The sequence below is a fragment of the Sebastes umbrosus genome, chromosome 23 (genome assembly GCF_015220745.1).
Source record: "Sebastes umbrosus isolate fSebUmb1 chromosome 23, fSebUmb1.pri, whole genome shotgun sequence".
Taxonomy (NCBI): Eukaryota; Metazoa; Chordata; class Actinopteri; order Perciformes; family Sebastidae; genus Sebastes; species Sebastes umbrosus.
In genome coordinates this window covers 12411761-12436386 of record NC_051291.1, presented here as the reverse complement: position 1 = coordinate 12436386, position 24626 = coordinate 12411761, and the positions used below count along the sequence as shown (strand labels likewise).

At 37.8% G+C, this 24626-nt stretch overlaps 2 protein-coding genes across 3 annotated transcripts; both read left to right on the top strand.

The window, feature by feature from the left end:
- The first annotated feature begins 702 nt into the window (after window positions 1–702).
- Window positions 703–4183, top strand: LOC119483162 (4-galactosyl-N-acetylglucosaminide 3-alpha-L-fucosyltransferase 9-like). Its single transcript, XM_037761248.1, has 3 exons — window positions 703–706; window positions 2102–2838; window positions 4088–4183. Exons 1-3 carry the CDS (start codon window positions 703–705, stop codon window positions 4181–4183), a joined length of 837 nt encoding a protein of 278 aa, XP_037617176.1.
- Window positions 4184–14402: 10219 nt separating this feature from the next.
- Window positions 14403–24589, top strand: tcp11l2 (t-complex 11, testis-specific-like 2). Of its 2 annotated transcripts, XM_037760730.1 has the most exons (10): window positions 14403–14537; window positions 17576–17756; window positions 18111–18243; window positions 19455–19575; window positions 19830–20053; window positions 21149–21285; window positions 21437–21621; window positions 22031–22212; window positions 22952–23124; window positions 23257–23516. In XM_037760730.1, exons 2-10 carry the CDS (start codon window positions 17588–17590, stop codon window positions 23514–23516), a joined length of 1584 nt encoding a protein of 527 aa, XP_037616658.1. In that variant the 5' UTR covers window positions 14403–14537; window positions 17576–17587. The 2 variants fall into 2 exon arrangements, with proteins under 2 accessions (XP_037616658.1, XP_037616659.1); XM_037760731.1 differs by lacking the exon at window positions 14403–14537 and having other exon boundaries at window positions 17588–17756; window positions 23257–24589.
- The last annotated feature ends 37 nt before the right edge of the window (window positions 24590–24626 follow it).

Here is a 24626-nt window from a genome sequence, read left to right as displayed (position 1 = left end):
ACAATTGGTTGATGTACTGTATAGTGGACGGAGGTGAAGTGTCCATCTTCGTCTTTACAGTCCTCCGCCTGTATTTCTGCAGAGATAACAAACACAGTAAGAAGCACTTTAAAACTTTATTTGTACCTGAAACTGCTTTTATTTGATTGTTCTGTTTAATAGAAATTCCATTTTAAATTCAATTTAAATTGTCTTAGCTTCCTTTTCAGGACATTTGGACATTTTTTTAAGAGAGATCAGTTTAGTTTGTCAATGTTCAAAGAGACGTTTTATTATCTGTATAATAATAAATATGTATTAGAATAAAATCTTCACAGTTTTTACAATGTAATCCCATCACTGACATTTTAATGAAAAACTATTTAAGATTTTTTATGCCTTAAAAGGTCCTTAAACTGTGCACGCGATCCAATGAAATACCTTAATATAAGTATATATATAAAAATACTTTTACAGAAGAAGGAGTACGTTTGCTCGGATGTCAGTGGCGGGGCCGGATGAACCAGTCTGAGGGCCTCGGAGGAGGGGAATGGGTTGTTGGGCCCCTTCGAAACCTACGCCCAATATTAGGTTACCAGTTCATTCTCATTCCCATGATGTCAAATACTGGGGCTTTCCATTAACTACAAAATAAATCCATAGTGAATGCTCAGAGAAAGTGTGCTGGGGGTGTGGTGACGTAGCTTAAACAGCGAAAAGAGTATGGGTGAGAGTGGGGTGTATGTTTGTATGTACTGTATGTATGTAGGGGCAACAGCTTGCAAATGAGACCTCCTCTGTGGGAGATAGTAATAAGATATATTATCATAAAAGAAGTAAAGAAAAATGTGCTATAAGATCACCAGGTGGCTCTTTGTGTATTAAGGTAAACAGAACAACCTATATAGAGAAATATGATCCATCCGTGCTAATACTAATCGCTCAGGGAAAGTGTGCGAGGGGTTCGGTGATGTTGTTTAAAGAGCGAAAGACACACTAAGGGAGGGTGGGGATGGGTGTACGTATGTAAATATGTGCATATGCATGTACTGTACCTTATGTATGTTTGTACTGTATATATGTGTGGGCAACAGGTTGCAAACCTCCTCTGTGGGAGATAGTAATAAGATAAAACCGTAAAAGAAGGAAATAAGAATGTCCAATAACATCACCAGGGGGCTCTTTGTGTATTTAGGTATTCAGAACAACCTATAATATAGCTAGCTTACAATCAGACAACTCAATGCATTGTCCAGTCAAATGTCATGTCTACAATCAATAGATCTATTCTCTCTCCGAAGGTGAAGCCATGTCCTGCTCAGCCTGCCAGTCGACTTCTCTGCGCACATTTCTCTTCAGCAGCCTACTGCTGTTTGGCTTACTTTGCATTCTCTTCACATATATGTCTGACTTCAAGTACCCCAATTTTGGCATTTACATGAAGAAAGTGAAGGAGTTTAAGTATCTCGGGGTCTTGTTCGCGAGTGAGGGGACGATGGAACGTGAGATTGGTCGGAGAATCGGAGCAGCAGGGGCGGTATTGCATTCGCTTTACCGCACCGTTGTGACGAAAAGAGAGCTGAGCCAGAAGGCAAAGCTCTCGATCTACCGTTCAATCTTCGTTCCTACTCTCACCTATGGTCATGAGGGTTGGGTCATGACCGAAAGAACGAGGTCGCGGGTGCAACCGGCCGAAATGGGTTTCCTCAGGAGGGTGGCTGGCGTCTCCCTTAGAGATAGGGTAAGAAGCTCAGTCATCCGTGAGGGACTCGGAGTAGAGTCCTTGCTCCTTTGCGTCGAAAGGAGCCAGTTGAGGTGGTTCGGGCATCTAGCACGGATGCCTCCTGGGCGCCTTCCTTGGGAGGTGTTCCAGGCACGACCAGCTGGGAGGAGACCACGGGGAAGACCCAGGACTAGGTGGAGAGATTATATCTCTACTCTGGCCTGGGAACGCCTCGGGATCCCCCAGTCAGAGCTGGTTAATGTGGCCCGGGAAAGGGAAGTTTGGGGTCCCCTGCTGGAGCTGTTGCCCCCGCGACCCGATCCCGGATAAGCGGTTGAAGATGGATGGATGGATGGATGAAGAAAGGCCGTCAATTCTGTCCTACATTTCTGTGTGCAGTGAGAGAACAGACCCAGGACCCAAACAACAACAGTTCTGCAGAGCTGCACATTAACCCACAACCCAGCGACACCCAGAAGATCCAGGCAGCAGCAGTGGACGCTGAGCCCGACACTATAGTATTGATCTGGAAGATTCCATTTGGCCAAAAATATAATATGAATTGCAGTATTTTCAATATCGTAAAATGCCGCTTGACAGCTGACAAGACACTATACCCTAAGGCCCACGGGGTTCTCTTCCACCACAGGGATATAGGAGGCATGCCGACAGAACCGCGTCCCTATTTTCAGAAATGGGTGTGGTTCAATATGGAGTCACCTGCACACACAACTCCAAACCCTGAACTTAATGACGTATTCAACTTAACATGCAATTATCGCCTCGATTCAAATATTCCAGTGCCTTATGGGTCTCTGGTGCCAGTGACGTCACAAGATAAAAGTTTCAAATTGCCAGCAAAGGACAAGTTGGTGTGTTGGATCGTGAGCAACTGGAACCCGGGGTCAAAGAGAGTTCAGTTCTACAATGAACTGAAGAAACACATCAACATTCATACTTATGGAGGAGCTTTTAGCCATCGTCCAAGTGACAAAGGCTATATAGAGATAGTTTCTAGTTGTAAATTCTACCTCTCCTTTGAAAACTCTATCTACAAAGACTACATCACAGAGAAGGTATACAGACCTATGATTTGGGGAACTGTACCAGTAGCTCTGGGCACTCTCCATGAGTCCATGAGATATTTTAGCTGGACAAGCAGGTATAAAGTTAAATCGACTAAGTTTGGAAGTGAACATGCTTGCCAAACTTGTAAATACTTACAAAACCACAAGGAGTACCAAGTTGTTCGTAATCTTAACGAATGGTTCTGGGGTTAACATGTTGTCATCACTCACATCGAAATTCTACATATTGTGTCTTTAATTCACTTCTTTGCTGAAGGTGTCATAATGCACTCAACTGTTACATTTCTAAGAAGTTACAGAAAGTCTGTAGTGATAATAATCTTGGATTCTGTGGTTTGTAGCTTCACATGTATCCTTATAAAAGGAAGACAATATTATATTTTGTAAGGGGCACAGTAGAAGGTCTTTGAACACTGTGATCAAAAGGTTATCTGAAGTATCATTATTTTCACAAATGCTGTTTTTGACATTTGTCATATATTTATATTATTTGAATTGCTCTTTACATCCTTTGCCATAGCTGCTCAACCATCCCTATGCAATGAGGTAGATCACATGCAGTTTTGAGTTTGCCATGTTGTGATTTGAAAATATTTGTTATGCTAGATGCAGTACCTGTGAGGGTTTCTTGACAATATCTATTGTTAAATATAAACATTTGCATAAAACAATCATATTTGCCCACTCCCATGTTGATAAGAGTATTAAACACTTGACAAATCTCCCTTTAAGGTACATTTTGAACAGATAAAAAAGTGCACTAACTATGGACGATCATGTGATTAATTGCAATTAAATATTTTAATGGATTAACAGCCCTACTGGTTGTTTTTTTTTCACTCCTGTTTTTGTGTTTTTATTATGTGGTTATGTAGGTGTGTTTTTTTCTAGCTCTTTGTTGTTATTGCTTCTGGAGCAAAACCAGTGCAAGGAAGGCACATATAAAGGCTTCAGATGAGTGCATGTACTCTAATGTTAGTGGTGGCACCGGTTGAACCAGTCTGAGGGCCTCGGAGGTGGGGGGGGAGGTGTGGGTGTTTTGTTGCTGTTGGGTTTCAGGTGAAAAAATGCAAAGAAACTAATTTGCTTGCTTCTGATTTTCATGTTCACTAACATGCTGGTGTTACCCACACACTGAATGAAGATGCAGTTTTTTCCATCCAGGTGCCAGGTTCTGTAAACACAGTAAAAGGACAGTCATGGATGAACGTTGGCTTTCTTGTATGCTACTATCCACGCTCAGGTGTGAGAGGGCAGTGTGGAGGGCTAGGGTGATAGCGTCATCAGTTGACAAAACTATGAGGACAATATCCCTCCTGATTCTTTCATTCATGTCGATGACTTTTCCACTCCGAAAAAAGGGAAGGGGAGTCATCAAATGCAAAAACAGTGAGATCATTTAATAGGCTCAATATGTGCACAAACACAGGCACTCAATAACAGGCTTGGATCTGCAGCTACTCTGGACTGCAACATGTTTCAAGCTTCCTCATGCAGCACTGCGTTCGACAGCTTCCTTCCTTTTAACCGCGAATAAACTGATCCCACTGACTGAACCCATAACTATTTTGATTCACAAGCAATTTTGTACTTTTTTTTTTATAATAACATTTGTTTTGTTTTGCATCACATCACAGTGGAGTTTAACAAGCATTGACAGTTTGAGCAGTAAAGATAAAGAGGTCTCACAGAGCACAGGTCGGATAAGGTTCTCATCTAACAGGCAGTTTGAGGGGGCGTCATGGCGCCTCATTCCTGAACGGTCAACGATCTGCCTCTCAGAAGTTTGGATGGATTTCGGGCGTTAGAAATTTTTGCTCGGCTGTCTTGCAGTTTGAGCAGTTTTAAAGTCCGATTTCCCTCATGGCTGCTGTCAAAAAATCTGTCATAAAAAGTAGTGAGCTTGTTTGAATATTATTGCATGTATATTTTGCATGTGGTGGCTGAGACTGCTGAGATATAAAACTGAACTTCATGGCAGAACAGACACGATATTGTCCGCATCTTCCTGCTCCATATTATTCTTTTATTCTTCTTACTTTACTCTGATAGTAGAATTCTTTTAGGTCAACACTGTTGATGACACAGCCAACATTTCTTTTTATTGTCACTAGACGAAACCGATTGGGGTTTCTGTGCTTACGGTTCTGGGAGTGAAGCCAAAGGCAACTTTGGCAACTCTCTTGGGCACGGCACACAATGCCTGTAAACAAAACAAATAACTGTATCTTTGCATCGTGCAAAGAACAACTCAATAAGTGAACATGCTTGCCAAACTTCTAAATACTTAGAAAACCACAAGGAGTACCAAGTTGTTCATAATCTTAACAAATGGTTCTGGGGTTAACATGTTGTCATCACTCACATTGAAATCTTTGCTGAAGGTGTCATAATGCACTCTAACACAGGACTTTATTATTTGCAAGCAATAAAATCCTTAAACCATGCAAATGATCCAATAAAATATGTTTATTTATAATTATAGAAATACCTTTACAGATGAAGGAGTGCATGTGCTCTGATGTTAGTGGTGGCACCGGTTGAACCAGTCTGAGGGCCTCTGATGTTCACATTGAAGAATTACTTATCTCATCAGCGTCTCAGAGATAAATATATCAAAACCTGTCTGCCTGACTAGAAAGAACTACAGGCAAGAGATAATAATCAGTATGTTTTTTCATTTTTCTTTTTTTGTCATCTGTTTTTTAGGGCTGTCAAAGTTAACGTGATAATGTTATCCTTATAAAAGGAAGAAAATATTATATTTTGTAAGGGGCACAGTAGAAGGTCTTTGAACACTGTGATCAAAAGGTTATCTGAAGTATCATTATTTTCACAAATGCTGTTTTTGACATTTGTCATATATTTATATTATTTGAATTGCTCTTTACATCCTTTGCCATAGCTGCTCTACCATCCCTATGCAATGAGGTAGATCACATGCAGTTTTGGTTAAGTCATAATCAAGTCAGCACACTGGGCAGCCTGTTGGGCTTGAGTTTGCCATGTTGTGATTTGAAAGTATTTTTTATGCTAAATGCAGTACCTGTGAGGGTTTCTTGACAATATTTTTTTTTTAAATAAACATTTGCATAAAACAATCATATTTGTCCACTCCCATGTTGATAAGAGTATTAAAACTTGACAAATCTCCCTTTAAGGTACATTTTGAACAGATAAAAAAAAGTGCAATTGATTTCCAAACAATCACTATTAACTATGGACGATCATGTGATTAATTGCAATTAAATATTTTAATGGATTAACAGCCCTACTGGTTGTTTTTTTAACTCCTGTATTTGTTTTTTTATTATGTGGTTATGTAGGTGTGTTTTTCATCCTGTGTGTCTAGCCCTTTGTTGTTATTGCTACTGGAGCAAAACCAATTGCCCCCAAAGGCACAAATAAAGGTTTTGAACTTGAACCTAACTTTTAACTGAACTTTATCCAAATGTATATATGCACTTCGTTTTTCAACAGGAAGTGTTCAGAATTAGCCGTGCAACAAGTTAAAATTTTATTTCTTCAATTGAGAATTTAATTTCTCATAAATAAATACCACTGTTTTTAATATCATAAATACCATCTCAACTGTTTTTTATTGGAAATTCTATTTTATTGTTATTGTTGTTTTATTGTTCATGTGATATTGTAAATGAAAAATTCACATTATGAACTCAATTTGAACTAATGCTGAAAAGCTCCTGATTTGTTTCTATTGACATAGAGGTTACCATTGGTATATTTATTTTGCTTATAAAAGTTGTGGCTCTCCTTTGAGGTTACGTTTTCTCTGTATGTAAAGCAGCAATGTTTCACCATGATGATGGGCCTGCTGTCCTCCTGCTTTATGATTTATGAGCAGCCAACACAGGACTTTATTATTTGCAAGCAAACTTAAACTACTTAAACTATGCAAATGATCCCATAAAATACGTTCATTTATAATTATAGAAATACCTTTACGGTTGAAGTATTGCATGCCCTCTAATGTTAGTGGTGGCACCGGTTGAACCAGTCTGAGGGCCTTGTGGGCGGGATGTGGGTGTTTTGTTGCTGTTGGGTTTCAGGTGAAAAATGCAAAGAAACTAATTTGCTTGGTTCTGATTTTCATGTTCACTAACATGCTGGTGTTACCCACACACTGAATGAAGATGCAGTTTTTTCCATCCAGGTGCCAGGTTCTGTAAACACAGTAAAAGGACAGTCATGGATGAACGTCGGCTTTCTTGTATGCTGCTATCCAGGCTCAGGTGTGAGAGGGCAGTGTGGAGGGCTAGGGTGATGGCATCATCAGTAGTGGAGCGGATAACATACATTTTTCAGTGAAATCGTGCAAATAGTGATACAAGCCTCAAATTTGGCATGACGATTGTCGAGGGGTCACTAAGCAAATATAAACAATTGGCCACTTGAAAATCCAAGATTGCGGCCACCAAATTGACCTGCTGATAATGATTTCTCTCAGAAATTCATCCAGTTGGTCGATTTAAGTAATCTTGGTGTCAAATTCTATGTTTTTCTAGCATGCTGGATCTCATTTTGATAGTTTTGATTATTTTTAACTGCAATATAGCGGCCAGGGAATCAAGCATCAAGACCCAGCTGTTTAATTTCCCCGCCGAGAATGTGTGTGTGAAGCTGAAATGTCTTGCACGGTCATTGCGGCACAAGGAGACAATGCCATCAGCAACAATAGGAAGTACCTGGATGCTGTGACCCCCCCATGCTCTCATGAGGAAGCAGACACTAAACAGACACAAAATAGCCGCCATATTGCCGTAGAAAATTGTTAAAACAATCAAAATTAGATCCAGCATGCTAGAGAACATATCATTTGACATCAAGATCACTCAAATCGACCAAGTGGATGAATTTCTATGAGAGAAACCATTAGGTCAATTTGGCGGCCATCCTGAAAAATGGCCACCGTCTTGGATTTTCAAGTAGCCAGTCGCTTATATTTGCTTAGTGACCCCTCGGCGATCATCATGCCAAATTTGGTGCTTGTATCATTATTTGCACGATTTGACTGAGAATTGATGTTATTCGCTCCACTATTCGGAAATGTCCGTTCAGTAATCCTCGGTACGACATCATCGATGCGTTTGCCGATGTAGCCAATGACCGTGTCATGTATTTGTCTATGTGTGAGTACGTCCGATGTAAACTCCCTTGGAAGATAATGACGGCATCCGATCACAAGGTGCTCTAGATTATGAGAGCAGCCCATTGAAATTATCTCAACATCTAAACACCACTTGTTGGGCCACTGCTGTTGGGGTTTCGGTTGAAAAATTTAAAACAAACTAGTTTCTGATTATCATGTTTGCTAACGTGCTTGCTTTTATTAATTACTATAATTCTATATTTATACATTCTTGCTAATATACTTTAGCTGTCAGTCAGAAATAGAAATGCTTATTTGATTTCTCAAATGAGGTCCAATGATTAACAGTCATGTAATTCCATATAACATACAGCAGAAGTTGTCAAAGTTGTTAAGCTATAGCTGTCGCACCTGGAAATAAACACATACTATACACTGTAAACAATTGCTGTTAATTTACAGTAGAATTTCAACAGTATTAACCTGTTATTGCTAAAAACAGTGCTTTACTGTTAATACACAAGAAAATCTGTTAAATTACGCTCAGAGGCCGTTTTTTAACTGAACTATAATGTATTCTTAAAAAACAGCACTTTACTGCTGATCAACTGTCTAAAGTATCATGAATAACAGTTTCATGCAGTATTTTTTGAATTCTGGGAAGAGCATTTCACCTGATCTGCACATGTGAGGCTGGATCCGTTCTTTTATTCATCCATCCCCATCTTACTGATTATTTGGTGAGTAGTAATTTTATTTAATTAATAAATCTGTGCAAAGTTTATCAGTGATGTTTCCAGTTAGTTTGCATAACAGAATATGTGCATGTCATGATAGAGGGATTCAACAGCTAGCTAGAATTTCACAGATGATTGCATATTAATCGGACAACACAAGGAGCTCATTTTAATTTCTATGTATTCAAGTTAATATCTAAGTTAATGTGCTGACACATGTATTTTGCCAGTGAATTCATGCATAACGACGGTGTATACATTTTACAGTCTATGGAAGTCCCTTCAACATTTAAAGTAACATTAAGACTTCAGTGCACGTTGGTTATTGGGTGGTAATTCAGCAGAGCATATACAAAATTGAAGGCAAGTTTATTTACTAGCTAACTAGTGTTTTTGAATGATATCTGAAAACCACATGTTCTATAGATCAGATGGTCAGAATATTCATAATTGATCAAAAAAAACGTTTCTCAACCAGTAATGCACACCACTCAACACAATTCATTTCAAACATTGACTAAAAATCCATGAAGTTGACTGAGGAAAATTCTTTCTAAGTTTCAGGTGCAACAGCAGGAAGCTATTGGCGCTGGATGGTCAGCCTTGAGGGCCACTTCATATGTGAGGGGATCCAGCCCACCTTCTTGATGGGGCTTGCTGCATTATTTTCCACCTTCTACACCTGCACGCTCAAGTTAATCTCAAGGTTAGATACTTTCAGTAAAACCTGTATTTTTATTGTGGCATTAATCTAAGTGATTCACACAACTTGATTTTTACACAGTGCCTGAAGAAACACTATCATTTTTCAGGTGCACCATAGGAATAAACCCTGAGAGAGGCACAAAGGATGGACAGGGCAAAGTCTTCTCAAAGAAAACTGGCAAATTCACGAGCTACAAGACAAGACTACAACCGTACATCCACATGTATCCACTCTGCTGATGGGACTCATGGACTTGAGTGGGACTTCATTTAAAATGGTGAGTTTACATTACATACATGATAAGAGGAAATGAGGGCTACACACGCTGATTTTGTATGTGAGAAGTTACAATGAAAGTTATGTTGGAACTCATATATCTCTCTCTCACACAGTCAGCGGGCTACCAAGGCTGGATTGAGAGAACTGGTGTCTTTGAGTGGGCCATAAGTCATTCACTAACTCACTCTCCCATTATCGCCCAATACTTGGACTTCCACACTTATCCATGTGCCTTGTTAGAGCCTGAATATTCATACTTGGACATGATGTCACATGTCTGGTGGTGTTGGTGCTCATTAGTATATAGACAAATTATTTTGTATTTAATGTTCATTTTTTTTTTTATTTGTACCACTGATATGCCTTAAGGTTCAGCAATATATTCAGTATATTCACATGTTACATGATATAAGGCAAAATATTACTTGAGAGTTTTGTTTTAACTCTATGATATAGCTCAACTCTCTGTAACTGTTCCACAAAGTAAGGTTAGTAAGATTGACAGATGTCTTCAGAAATGCTATTTCTTCTGAAATTTGGTTTGTTATCTGTGTCAGGTTTTTGTTGGCGCTGTGTTGAACTTCATATGAAAATAAAAAATAAAGTGCAATAAGATAAGCTGTAGATGTTCTTTTCTCACACATTGTACATGATTGGAAAATCAGTGAATTAGCTCTGTTCTTCACTCACATGTTGTTATGGTTTGCATTCTGTGCTTGTAGCCAGCTATAGACAGACATTTTGGGCCTTATAGCCTTAATTATAGCCTTTTTCTTAACAAGTGCCTTTAATTGTATTTAGTGTGACTATTCCTATGTCTGTAACCTGCTAAGTCTATTCATCTAGGCAAAAAATAATGTTCATTAAAATGTATGTAAAAAATACAACCTAAATAGTGCATTGAAACAAATCAGTAAGATAATGTAAAAGAAAGGGATAAAAACAGCTATATAATGTATCCTTAAACAGTAAATTAACTGTAAAATACTGTGAAATTAATCAAAAAACCAGTATATACTGTATTTTTCATTAACAGTACAAAGCTGTAAATTTCAGCGACAGTATAATAATGTTAATTTTACAGTAGAATAATGGCAACCCTGCTTCCAGCTCTTTACTGTTATTTTACTGGGAAATTCTTAACAGTGTAGATGGTCAGGAGCTCCCCTGGCCAAATTTGTGCTCTAAGCAGAATTAGTTATTCATATAATTAATTAATAATATAATTAATAATTATTGCTTTAGTCATAAAATGCACTATTGGGTGACATTTTTGCTCTGTGTTTCTTCTTACAATATTAGCCATGCCTCAATGGCCTTTTATGATGAAATAGTTGTTTAATCAACCTAGTTTGAAAGTTGAGTCGTTTGCATCATGCATGTGAGATATTTTAAACATCTCTTGTCCACTCTACTGAACAAAGACGGACATCAGTGTAGAAATATGCAGAAATATTTCCACAATGGCCTTTTAAAAATTGCAATAGATTCAACTTAAGTACAGCCATTTATGTATACATATTGGGACAAATGGCTTGTCAACATATTTTCTGTCAAAGGAAAGAGATTTGACTATTTAAGGATATGAGCGGCACAGTTTTTATCCACAAAGAAGCATGCATCCCTAGTACCATCTAGTGGCCACCAGCACAACAACTCTTAAACTGCAGCTCCCCCCATATAAGATACTATGCAACTACAATCCTTTTTAAAAAAAGGATAAATACACTTACGCCTACTGTGTGTTGTGTTTTGTGGTAATGTTGTTGCTGTTGTTATTTATATTATCGTTTTTATTAATGATCGTATTATTATTATTCGCAGTAGTATTAGTAATGTTATTATTATTATTATTATTATTATTATTATTATTATTATCAGAATACGGCTTATTGCTGTTTTCTTAATTAGATTTTCCCATACAATGAATATGCCTTGGTTTATTGCTGCATAACATAAACATAATAAGAGAAAATTTCACTAAAAATAAAAGCAAGTATTGCAAAAATAATGAAACATAAAATAAAGAATAGAAAAAAATTACAATAAATATAAAAAAATACTATAAAAACACATACAATATATGTGAATTAAAATAGAGCTATGTCGCTTTTAGAAGTGTTAGTTTGTAAAGTATCAAAGCAATATGCAATGATTGGTGCTTTATTATGAATATTAATATTATTATTATTAATAATAATAATAATAATAATAATAATAATAATAATAATAATAATAATAATAATAAAAGTCTTAACCCTAAAATGTAACGATTTACCTTGAGGTGGATTTTACATCCATGTTTTTCAGACATTTGTTTTTTTAAACCTTTATTTCTTCTAACAGAGATAATGAACATTTTCAAGGGCATTAACCAACAAATCCACTTCAAGATACAGACACTTGATCTCTCTGTCTGGTGACAAATTACAAGTATAAAACATGTACAAAAGGGAACACATAATAAAGAAAAGAAAAGAAAAAGAAGATTTTTTTAGTTTAACGCTAGGGGGGATAGAGATCTACTATATAAACATTCTTAACACAGTACAAGCCATTACGGTTTTAATTGCTTTTTGTTTTAAAGAGTGTCGAAATGAAAGAATGTATTGCCTGAATTCATTACTGAAGGCAATAAAGCATGGTTTCTTACCTGTGAATTTACATTTATAGATATGACATTTGGCCATTATAATAATGAGATTACTCATATCTCACTTATTTCCAGGAGACCAAACAACACATTCCTCCAAAGCAGGACAAAACTATCACCAATATTCTCAGTAATAAAAACACATTTTGAAAGCCTCAGAAAGCTACGAAATGAGCAAAGCCCAAATAGTTTCTGGACACCCATAAGAAAAAACTAAAATTAACATCAATGTCTCTCTTAAATCTTTTTTTTTTTTTTTTTTACATTTTAACACATTTTTAACAATATGAAATCTTCCAAAAAATAATAAATAATTATATGATATACAGCATGTTATTTTCAATCTTATCTTGACTAAAATATAGCATTACATCAAACATATTTATTTCAACATTCATCTTAAGTTTCTTTTGTAGAAAGTTGGTTACATATATCTAGAATATTGTTATATACAGTGAAAAAATAGATGATTTGATTTGAAAAAAAATGTTATGCTAAATGCAGTACCTGTGAGGGTTTCTTGACAATATTTATAAATATAAACATTTGCATTAAACAATCATATTTGTCCACTCCCATGTTGATAAGAGTATTAAATACTTGACAAATCTCCCTTTAAGGTACATTTTGAACAGATAAAAAAGGGCAATTAATTTCCAAACAATCACGATTAACTATGGACGATTATGCAATTAATTGTGATTAAATATTTTAATGGATTGACAGCCCTACTCATTGTTTTTTTAACTCCTGTATTTGTGTTTTTATTATGTGGTTATGTAGGTGTGTTTTTCATCTTGTGTGTCTAGCCCTTTGTTGTTATTGCTACTGGAGTAAAACCAATTGCTCCTAAGGCACAAATAAAGGTTTTGAACTTTTTTTTTTTTAACATTTGAACCCATTTTTAACAATATGGAATCTTCCAAAAAAATATAAATAATGATATGATATACAACATGTTATTTTCAATCTTATCTTGACTAATAGCATTACATCAAACATATTTATTTCAACATTCATCTTAAGTTTGTAGAAAGTTGGCTACATCTATCTAGAATATTGTTGTATACAGTGAAAAAATAGATGGGAAATACATACAATAAAGTTTATCGTTAGCTCAAAACAGTTAATTTTAATTGACTTTGGACTCCTCCAGGCCAGGAGAATGAATGAGGATGATATCTTTTATTTTATCTGTTTTCTTTGTTAGATATGTGAAATACATGAAATGTCATGTCTATCTTTCTTTGAAATTCTGATTAAACATTTCATTGTATAATTTATCAGCCAACCAGATCACAGTCTTTCGGCTGAATTCTCTCTGATGCCTTCAGTCCGACGTTATAATGTGCCCTTAAGGAGAACAAATCGTTACTCCAAGTCCTTTTTCCCTTCTGCTGTTAAGCTGCTGAACACAGACCATACCCATTTTAAATGACTGATATTTAAAGGTGTTGTTCTCATATATTTTTTCTTATTTTTGGGCTTTTATTGCTATAATCCTATTTATATGGTTCTTATTGTAACTTGTCCCTCCAACTGCCCCATGCCTTTAATATGTTTCCTTTGACTTAACTAATTGTTGGTTGTCTATTGTATGTATGGATGTATGGACTAGGAATGCTACAAATTAATTGCCCCCTTGGGGATAAATAAAGTTGTCTGAACTGAACTAATTTAATCATTAATATTGTTAGACTGTCTGTATGTGTATATTTGTATATATATGTTTATATGTAAAATTCAATAAAAATATTGTTTAAAAAAAAAAAAATACATACAAAACCACAATACAAGATATTTGCTTGTGCAAGAAACAAAAAGAACAACATTTTCCTCTAACATTTTTAAGGATATATTATGTTTGTATTGTTTTTGTATATCATACACTGCTGTAAACACACTGACGTCACATCCGTAAACAACGACGTCCCACGTGAAAACAGAGGGGAGCGTACCATTTCTACAAACGGGGCAAAACAGTGTAGAATAATGTATCAAATTGCCTTTTTCCAAACTAAATATGCGCATTTAGTTTTACATATACTAGTTTAAAACTTATATTGTAATCGAAACACTCCAATCTTCAATCATAAACCTGATACCTAGACTGTTTCGTCTTTGCTTCGGCCGTTGATCACCCCTATGTAAGAAATGGTTTTGCCTAGTAACAGAAGACCTTTAAAGAGGACGACGACGAATCCTCACTTCGGAGTTGAGCTATTTAAGGTGTCAGTCTCCATTTCCGGACACTTCGATGAGGTAAAAGTCGCTTTTATTTAGCACATTTTACTCTCTTTGAAGCTGTGAATCGTTCGGCTGGTTTTGTTGAAACTTTTACGCTTATTTTGGCTTTTAGTTTGACTTTGTTGTTGCGAGTTTCAACTAACTCGACAGTGTTAGTGTCAAAGTGTTGCTTGCTGTGTCAAATTAACCAATTTCTTGGTGTATACTCGGCTGCCAGAGCGTTTGGTCATGTTCTTGTTATTGTCTGCTGCTCAGATCACGTGTATCCTCTTCTTACGCGTGTGTGGATGTTTTTTTTTCTCCATGTGCATCAGTAATGTAACCAAAGATTGTCCATGTAGGGCTGAGAGACAGGCAGCTGCAGCCAATCAGGAGAGCCTCAGTGTAGTTAAGCCCCGCCTCCTTGATCCATTGCTTTGTTTACATGCAGTAGAAAGGCTGTTTCTGCAGGAGCCACTGTAACAAAGTCCAATATGGATTTTTTTATAACATGTTTATTGGGTTTTCTTATTTTCACAAACACAACAATAAGAATAATAAAAAAAATATATATATATAGGAGGTCATAGGAAATAGTCCATAGTGCAGGGAAGTCACAGGATATATGAGTTCATGTTCAGGAGACTCCTTTTCTGCAGGAGTCACTGTAACAACATGTCTATGTAGGTCTATATAAGCTATAAAAGCAAAATCCTTCTTAAGTAAAAGTGCAAAAATATTAGCATATGAATATACTTAAAGTACCAAATTTAAAAGTACACATTATGCAGAATAATGTATATTATTGGATTATACTTATTGATGCATTGATGTGTTCATCACTTTAATGTTGCAGCTGGTTATGGTGGAGCTCATTTTAATGACTTTATACTGCTGGGTAGTTTAATCTATAATAATACATCATTTATTATTTGATTTGTACCCTTTTCTTACAAGTGCATGGATGTTTTTTTTTCTCCATGTGCACAGTAATGTAACCAAAGATTGTCCCTGTAGGGGTGAGAGACAGGCAGCTGCAGCCAATAACAAGAGCCCTCTGTGTAGTTAAGCCCAGCCTCCATGATCCATTTCTTTGTTTACATGCAGTCGAAAGACTGTTTCTGCAGGAGCCACTGTAACAATGTAGTCTAGCCTATATAGACCTCGTATTGCAAGCCCAATATGGATATTGACAGATATATTGTTATCAGCAATGAATTTGCCTTGGTGTATTGCTGCATAACATAAACATAATGAGAGAAAATGGTATGAAAAATAAAAGTAAGTATTGCAAAATAATGAAACATAAAATAAAGAATAGAACAAAATTACTATTACTAAAATTAAAACTATTAACTATTAATAGTAAAACTACCGCACAGTAAAAGTGCTGTTTTCACATTTGTATTTCAATTGACGAGTGAAAGAGAGGTATTTTCAGAACAATGTACATACATTTATTCAACATCTGTTCAAGGTGGAGCTTTCATATGATGCAGGATAGTTAAATGAATAATAATGCATCATATTTTAATTATTATACATATTTTTTTGAGTGAAATTAACATGCAATGTAGGCTAACCAGTGACATTTCTCCGTCAGGTAAATGTATTAGTGCAATGTTTTCCTCTAAAGTAGAAGTACATAGTAAGTAGTATACAGTTGAGTTGCATATATTATTTTTTAAAGTGCTTTGGGGGGCTTTTGTAAGTTATTTCAGGGTACAATGACTGTTTTTAATTTTTCATATCTAAACATCATAATACATCACTGTTTGGGGCCCTTTTAGTTGGCGGCCCCAGGCAGTTGCCTACCTTGCAATGGTAAGATCTGCACATGCCACATGCCAAACATTTGGCTCGTTCTAAACAGTTTTGAACGGGCACTTCTTATAATGAAGCAGCGGATGACAGAGTAGACCTAATCCGTAATCAGTTTTGTGGACTGTACAGACTGTACGGACTGCTCCCATCGCTCTAGATAATCTCTGAAAATTGGCCTGCTGCGTTGCTGTGACCTAGCTGTCAAGTCTAGCAGATGATGTAATGAATGAGCTGAGGACACAGCAGGAGGACATGGAAGTCACACACACCCACCCTCAACCCCCTTGAGCTATCTTTAAACCAAAAGAGCAGCGAGGGAGTGTGCACTCATTTTTGGCAGCAGATAACTGAGACCAGGGACAGGAACACCCAAGGGTCACCCTGCCAGCACTGTATCACACAGTGCTGGCAGATAATAATAGAAAGGCAGAGGCCTACTTAATTTAAGGTGTTACAGTAAAGATATATTTTTGTGTTTTTATTTAGTGTGATGTGTTTGTAGTGATAAGAACACAACTTTCAAGGTTGGTTTTCTGAATTCACTCAGTTTGGTTTTAGCTTGTATTTTTCTTCCAAACAGTACCTTTCTTTCTTATGTTAATGTGTTTGTATTTGTGCGGAAGACAGACAACACACGGACAGGTGTAACAGGATCGCTTTGGCAGTTGAGAAGCCCTCTTGTTGTCCAATGTTGCCCTGGAGACGCAATCTATCTCAGATGGGCCTGGACACAGTGTCCCCCATTGTCCTCAAGGAATACAAGCTTTTGTTTACTGTCCTGCCTTTGGTAGTGTTGTCAAACACACCCTGAATAAGGAAGTGTTTTTTCCAAAGAATTACTTCATGCACCATCAGTTGAGTTTACCAAGATGTTGATACTCGAATTGTGCAACAAGGCAGCTATCTCTGTTTCCATGGAGACTGGCCCGCCAGCTGTTTTATTGAGCGTTAACTAGTTTTCTTCTGGCTTTGGCAACATAGACAATACTTAGTAGGATTAATTCATTGTTGGTTTTGGTCTTTTCATGGGGTATAGAAACAATATAGAATATCACCGGACGTCAAATATCAGAGATATTTTACTCTTCGTGTTAGGAACTACTAAGAAGAACAGCTTCCCAAACAAAGGAGGAATGATAAACCTCAGTTCTAAACCTGTTTCTGTGAAAGTAGTAAAATACCCATCAAGTTGTGACTTGCTGAACACGTTCAGTTAGAAGAGGCGTTAAGAATCCACTTCTCATGTGCAGCTATAACCCAAGATGCCTCTGAATGATGAGCGAGCTGCCTCCACATCCGGCGGTGAGGACCAGGGCAGTGATGTGGAGTCGTCGTCGGAGCGCTGTGACAGCATGACGTCGACCAGCGACCTGGACTGTTCCCGTGAAAGCTTCACCAGTGACTGCTCCAGCAAGCCTTGCACGCCCTCCTGTGAGTTTTTCCACCTCACCCTTTTTCTGCTCTCTGTATGAGCTCACCAGACAACCTCTGACTTACTGTTTTCATTTTAGTGTCCATGATTGTTTTCCTTTCTCAGGAAAGGCCCACTAGTTTGTGTGGTTTCTGCAATGACTCAGGCTACATTTTGTTTTTATTCAAGAGTATTAAAACGCCTCTGGGCTTCACTACAAGTCAAAGACAGGGGAAACCAATTTAAATAAACTGCCATTAAGGGAAGCAATGTACTCATGCAACTTCAATGGTCAATTTTATGCTCTCACTTTCTTGTTTTAAGTTCTTTCATTCATCTATTTATAAAACTTGTTCAATATTTGCTTCCCACAGCAAGCCCACCCAAAACCTTAACCCTGGATGAGGTCATGAAGTCTGCCAGAGACCTGTCCAATCTCAGCATTGCCCATGAGATCGTTGTGAACCGCAACTTCCATCTTGAACCAAACAGCCTACCTCAGGACAGGTATATTATGAAAACGTTCTCTCACACCCTGATCATGTTTTGTGGGTTATCAGTAGGGATGGGTATGTAAATTACAATGCCAGTACCAATACCAGTGCCCTTAAAGTGATACTGATAACAGTGTACTTCAATCGATACCCATCATGTGACTGGAGGCTGTATGTTCGTCCCATTGGCTGGCTCACAGAGATGTATGTTCCCTCCGCTCCTCAGCTCAAAGCCGGTCCTCTTAAATCACTCAGTGCTCGCTTCAAAACAGAATCAAGATGTGTTGTATTTCAATTAGGGCTGTAGAGTACCGAATGTCTTTATTTTCTTACATCCAAAGCTTCTATTGAGATTTTCGGATGAAGCTTTGAATGTCTGTTGTCATATTTTGACCCTAAAAAAAAGTAATCCTCGAACAAAATTGTCAATTTGAATAGAGTGATTCGTCGGATTAAATGAGCCAGTCTTTTTTATTAAATCAAATTTCTTTAATGAAGATAACTAGTCAGTTTTCGTTTGATTGCTGCTAGACCACCCCATGTGCGCCTTTTATGTGTGGCAAGTGGGGAGAGAAAACGAATGAAAATGTTGTTTTTGAAATGCTAAACGCCAACAAATATGGATTGAAGCAGAATATTTCGTTAGATAAAAACATGATTACATCTTTCTTTTTTCAATAAATTTGAGTTTTGGACTAACTGGGACAATTAGAGAGACAAGGGCAGGGCAACGGCGGCGCTTGCTGTGTGTGTGTGTCTTTGTGTTGTTTAATAATTAATATAACAAGATTATAAATTATGCTTTTCCAAGGACATAGAGATGAACAGAGACCGACCATGCAGTCACTTTATATGTCAACTAATACACAGATGAATGATTTGTTTTTGTCCTGCAGTGACAGCGGAGCCCACTAAACACACTGCGGCCATTGTGCCTAACAAGGCAAAAAAAAACATGCCCTTTTACAGAATTAGACAATTAAAATATGAACAAACCATTTACAAGAATTGAACTCAACTGACCCACAGCTCTGGAATTTTTTGGATCACATGAGTCCTTCGATGCTTCGTGCTTTTTTTTTTTATTCTTTAAATGACGTCAGTTATTTAGTACTTTGTGCATCATCCCTACCAAAGCCCATCTCAAAGTTGCACATTTTTCTTTACAGATTATCTTCTCAGCTAAACTAAATCCTTCATTTCTTTTTTTTTTTTTTTTTTTAGTTTATGGAAGATAGTTAGAGATAGTGTCCACAATGCCTTCTGGGACACCCTGGAGTCCGAGCTGAACGAAGACCCGCCTGAGTACGGGCACGCCATCAGATTATTGGAGGAGATCAGAGAGGTCAGCACACACAATGTGATGTTTACAGCTTCACTAGATCTGCAGAAATGACTTTATAGCTTTGATTTTCCTGACATTTATTAGCACCGTGATCCATACAACAGTCCTCTCACATTTTAAAGATCCTTTTGTATCTGCTTCTCTTCACCTCTTTTGTGAGTGGTATATGTAGAAAAAACAGTAACAAATTAAGCAACATCACTGATTTAAATAAGTTCTAAATAATGCTTACTATCATTTTCCTCTTTGGACAGATTTTACTGTCATTCTTTAATCCGGGTGCCAATCGGATGCGGACCCAGATTATGGATGTGCTGGACATGGACCTGATTCGTCAGCAGGCTGACAACGATGCTGTAGACATCCAGGGGCTTGCCTCTTACATTATCACCACCATGGGCAAGATGTGTGCACCAGTTAGGGATGAGGATGTCAAGAAGCTCAGCGAAGGCCCGGATAACATAGTGACACTGTTCAGGTACGTACACATGGGGTTTAAAGGATTTAAGAACGTTTTATTATGACCAGAGATTCTATTGTCTGTCTGAGAGAATAAACGTTGAGTTTTCTTATTTAACTATTTTATAAGAAGCAAGTCACAGTGGCACAGTTGAATTCTCTCTAATAGCCAGCAGGGGGCGACTCCTCTGGTTGCAAAAAGAAGTCTGATTGTATAGAAGTCTATGAGAAAATGACTCTACTTCTCACTTGATTTATTACCTCAGTAAACATGAGTTTATGGTCTCAATCGCTAGTTTCAAGTCTTCTCCAATGCAGCATGATGTTCATGTAGTAAATGAAATTACCAAGATGGCGACAGCCAAAATGCCAAACTCGAGGCTTCAAAACGGCAGTCCTCCTATATATCATCCTTTCCTTCCCTACTTCCTACTTTCTTCCTCTACTTCTGTAACCCCTTTCCTTCACTACTTCTTTCTATCCTTCTCTACAACATCCGTTCCTTCCCTACCTCCTATATTCTTTCTCTTCCTCTCCTTCTGTAACTCCTTTCCTTCCCTACTTCCTTCTATCCTTCTCCTTTCCTTCCCTTCCCTTCCTCCTACTTTCTTCCTCTCCTTCTGTAACTCCTTTCCTTCCCTTCTTCCTGTTTTCCTTCCCTGCCTCCTACTTTCTTCCTCTCCTTTTCTTCCCTACTTCATCCTCTACCTCATCCCTTTCTTCCTCTCCTTCTACAACTTCTTTCCTCCTACACATCATCCTTTCCTTCCCTACTTCCTTCCTCTCCTTCTGTAACTCCTTTCCTTCTCTACTTCCTTCTATCCTTCTCTACCTCACCCTTTCCTTCCCTTCTTCCTACTTTCTTTCTCTCCTTCTGTAACTCCTTTCCTTCCCTACTTCCTGTTTTCCTTCCCTGCCTCCTACTTTCTTCCTCTCCTTTCCTTCCCTACTTCCTTCTCTACCTTATCCCTTTCTTCCTTTCCTTCTACAACTTCTTTCCTCCTATATATCATCCTTTCCTTCCCTACTTCCTACTTTCTTCCACAAACCAATGGGTGACGTCACGGTGACTACGTCCACTTCTTATATACAGTCTATGTTTCTCACACACCAGGGAGATCTTCCGTGTGCTGGACTTGATGAAGGCGGACATGGTCAACTTTACAATCGATAACCTGAGGCCTCTGCTGCAGAGGCACAGTGTCGAATATGAGAGGGAAAAGTTTCAGAGCATCCTGAACAAACTACCCAGTGAGTGAACAAGGACACAATTTCCTCTAGAGCTTGTAGTACTGTATGTTTTATCACTCCTGTTGCCAGGTAGTTACAAAATGTGTTTATTGTCGAAAAGAGTATAAAGAACAAACTCCTCAATCGGTGTTACTTTGATAAACTTCTTCAGATGCTTTGGAGAACACCACCTCGTGGATCAAGTCAGCAGTGGATGACCTGTGGACCATGACCCCCAAAGAAAAGACCAGCGGTCCGGGGAAAGGAGAGCGACTGGTGCCTGGGCCCTTTAAGGTCCTCAACGTTGCCTTCCTCTACATGCTCACATGGGACTACGATAAAAACCCACTGCCTGAGGTGAGTTGTGTTTTGAATTTGTGTCTGTAGACTGCGTGAGCGATTCTATTAGCTTTTTTACATCTGGTGGCATTATTTATGAAATATACATATTGACATGTTCTTTTTATTTTACGGTAACTTGCGTGTGGTAATTATTTCTTGTTGGAAGCTGTGAGTCTTGTTGTTAACATGAGTTTCTGAGGTAACCGCATGCTGGTAGGTGGATTTTCAATTTTGGGCAGATAGCTGTTTCCCCCTATTTCCAGTCATTATGCTAAGCTTAGCTAATCTTCTCTAAGCTCCATACTTATGCACAGACATGACAGTAGCATCTTGTCTAATTCTCAGCAAGAAGACAAATAAGCGTATTTCCCAAAAATGGCAAACTATTCTTAAGTCTCTTTTTTTGTTTTTGTTTCTTCTTTAGACCTTGATAAATGATGAGATGCGTCTGCGAGAGATTCAGTGGCAGCTCCAGCAGTGTCAGGCGGTGAACGAGGTGCTGCTCATTATCCACAGCACCGTTGGAGATCCTATCCAGGGTCTGCCCTCCCTGTCTGAGCGCCTGAAGAGGATGATTAGTGTGCTGCTGGATGGGATTCACCGCCCGTCAGTTAACTTTTAATCTTAAATCCACAATCTGTATTCTATGATGGCATATTAGGGCCACTTTAGGTAAAAAAAATAATAATTTCGGAGCCTGGAGAGGAGGGTAATATTCAGAGAAAAAAGCCAGAAATTTATGAGGAAAAACAACTTCTGTATTCTCTGAGATTAAAGAAAAATGCCCCATTATTGTTCATTGCCACGGTTTTGTACTCCACTACTTTCTGAGTTTTTTTCTCGGAAATTTATGACTTTATAGTCTTAGAGAATTTTTTATTCTGTTTTCATTTTTGTCTCATTAATTTGTGATATTTTTTTCTCGGATATTTACCGCTTTAATCTCAGAGGATATTCAATTTTTTTCTCATAAATTTATGACTTTATAATCTCGTAAATTTCTGAGTTTTTTCTTCCAAATTTATGACTTTTTAATCTTAGAGAATTTTTATTTCTCCGAAATTTGAGTTTTTTTTTTCTCCTAAATTTACCACTTTAATCTCAGAGAATATCAAGTTGTTTTTCCTCAAAATTTACGACTTTATAATCTTGGAATTCTGAGTTTTTTCTCGGAATATATACCCTCCTCCCCCTGCCTCTTTAATTAAAATTGTTTTTACCTACAATTGCCCTAATACGCAGTCACATTATTCAAACATACAACTAATTGTCACAGGTTTTTTTACTAACTACTTGACATGAAATAGGAGCTCTAACCAGAACTCTCCTCTCCTTGTATCTGTAGGCACTTTAACCTAGAAGAGGCACTAGAGGGCGTCAGTGCTCAAGTCTGCTGTGAGCTCAACAAGTCTTTAACAGAGCGGAGCTATCCTGCCCTGACCCCGGCGCTGCAGGCCACCCTCACAGGCCAGATCTGCAGCATCAGCCAGAAGGACAATCCCATCCGCGCTCTCGTTGGTAAGACAGAGTGAGCAGGAGTGACTGTGTGCTTATTTGAGCCTGGTGCTGGACAATTGTTTTCCTTTTTACTCAAACGTTGAGGTTTGTTTGGCATTCTCTGACCTGTCATTTCCCTTTTATTCTGTGCAGAGGATCGTGTGCAGCAGTACTTCGTGACACTCGTCTTTGACCCTAAACCCCAGGTCAAACTCGAACAGGTACCAGCTGGCTTGACTGCTATCAAGCCTGAACTAGCAACGATGGGAGCAAAGTTCCTCTCCCTGGTCAACTACAACAAGAGTGTCTATGGACCTTTCTACGCAGACATCTTCAGGAAGCTGACGCACAGCAGCAGCAGCCCACCAGCAGCTCCTCAGGACACCGCTCAGGACTCGGTCACCTCCAATTAAAACCAAAGTTTGGCTCGTGCGCAGTCTGAGAAGTCTTTTTGCTACTAGACATAAATAAAGCTAAGGAGGTACAATAGCTAGGCAGTGCAACTGCTTTGCACAAGCTAATGTACTCCAATAGTGGGAGTTACCTTCATCGCTTTGTAAATGTAGTGATAACTACATTTAGCAGTGAAGGCACTGCCGTGTAGGCGCCACGCAGTAGACATTTAATGTGACCTGCATCCTTTTGTGAGAAATGCCCTAAAAACCATAAAGCCAGTGTTACAGCGATCCATCTCTGAACCTTATCGTGATCCCTACATTGTAAATGTGTCTGTAGTGAGACTCCAATTATTGTGGAGAGGGAAAAGGGCAAAACGTTAGTTTGTCTAAAGCATACAGTAAGCTTTATGAAGCAAAGAGGAAGACGCTTATATATTTAGAAAAGTAGCACATCAGATTCCTTATGTATAACAAGTTATTTATCTGTTAAGGTAACTATATAGTTAACTATGACCACCTTTGAACATATTAATGCAAATCATGAGAAAGCCCTTTTTCAATGGAATAAGTCCTTTTGATTGTTCTCCCTTTTAACGTGTTTATCAGCCAGAGAACTGAACTTTATGTATTCTTTTTAAATCCACTAGTGTTAATAAACAGCAAAAAATAGATGTAGAAATAAAAAATACTGTTTTGGTTTTTGACTTTGCAAAAAAAAAGATATAACCAAGTTCTGCATGAATAGCTTTGTTTTTACTTGAGTAACTAGTTGTCACTTGTTGTTTGTTGTATAATTTTGCTTATTCTCTGCCAGTGGAATACTTGTTTTATTGATTTAGTTGCTATGTTTGTTACATTTTGAGGTACTGTAGTTACAGTATTGCTGTGTTGGCTGTTAGAACCTGTGGGGAAATGAAAGGTGCTGAACTCAAAAGTGATTTTGTGTCCAAAAGTTTCAAGTGGATCCACTGATAAACAAAGAAAAGCGGTGTTATGTACTTTTTACAAAGGTTTATGTGAAAGTGTGGGAAGTTGTTGTTCTTTTCTTCTGTACCACAGTTAATATAATAAAACTTTAAAAAGAAAAATGACCACTAATTCATTTATTTGAGGAAGTGCTCTGAC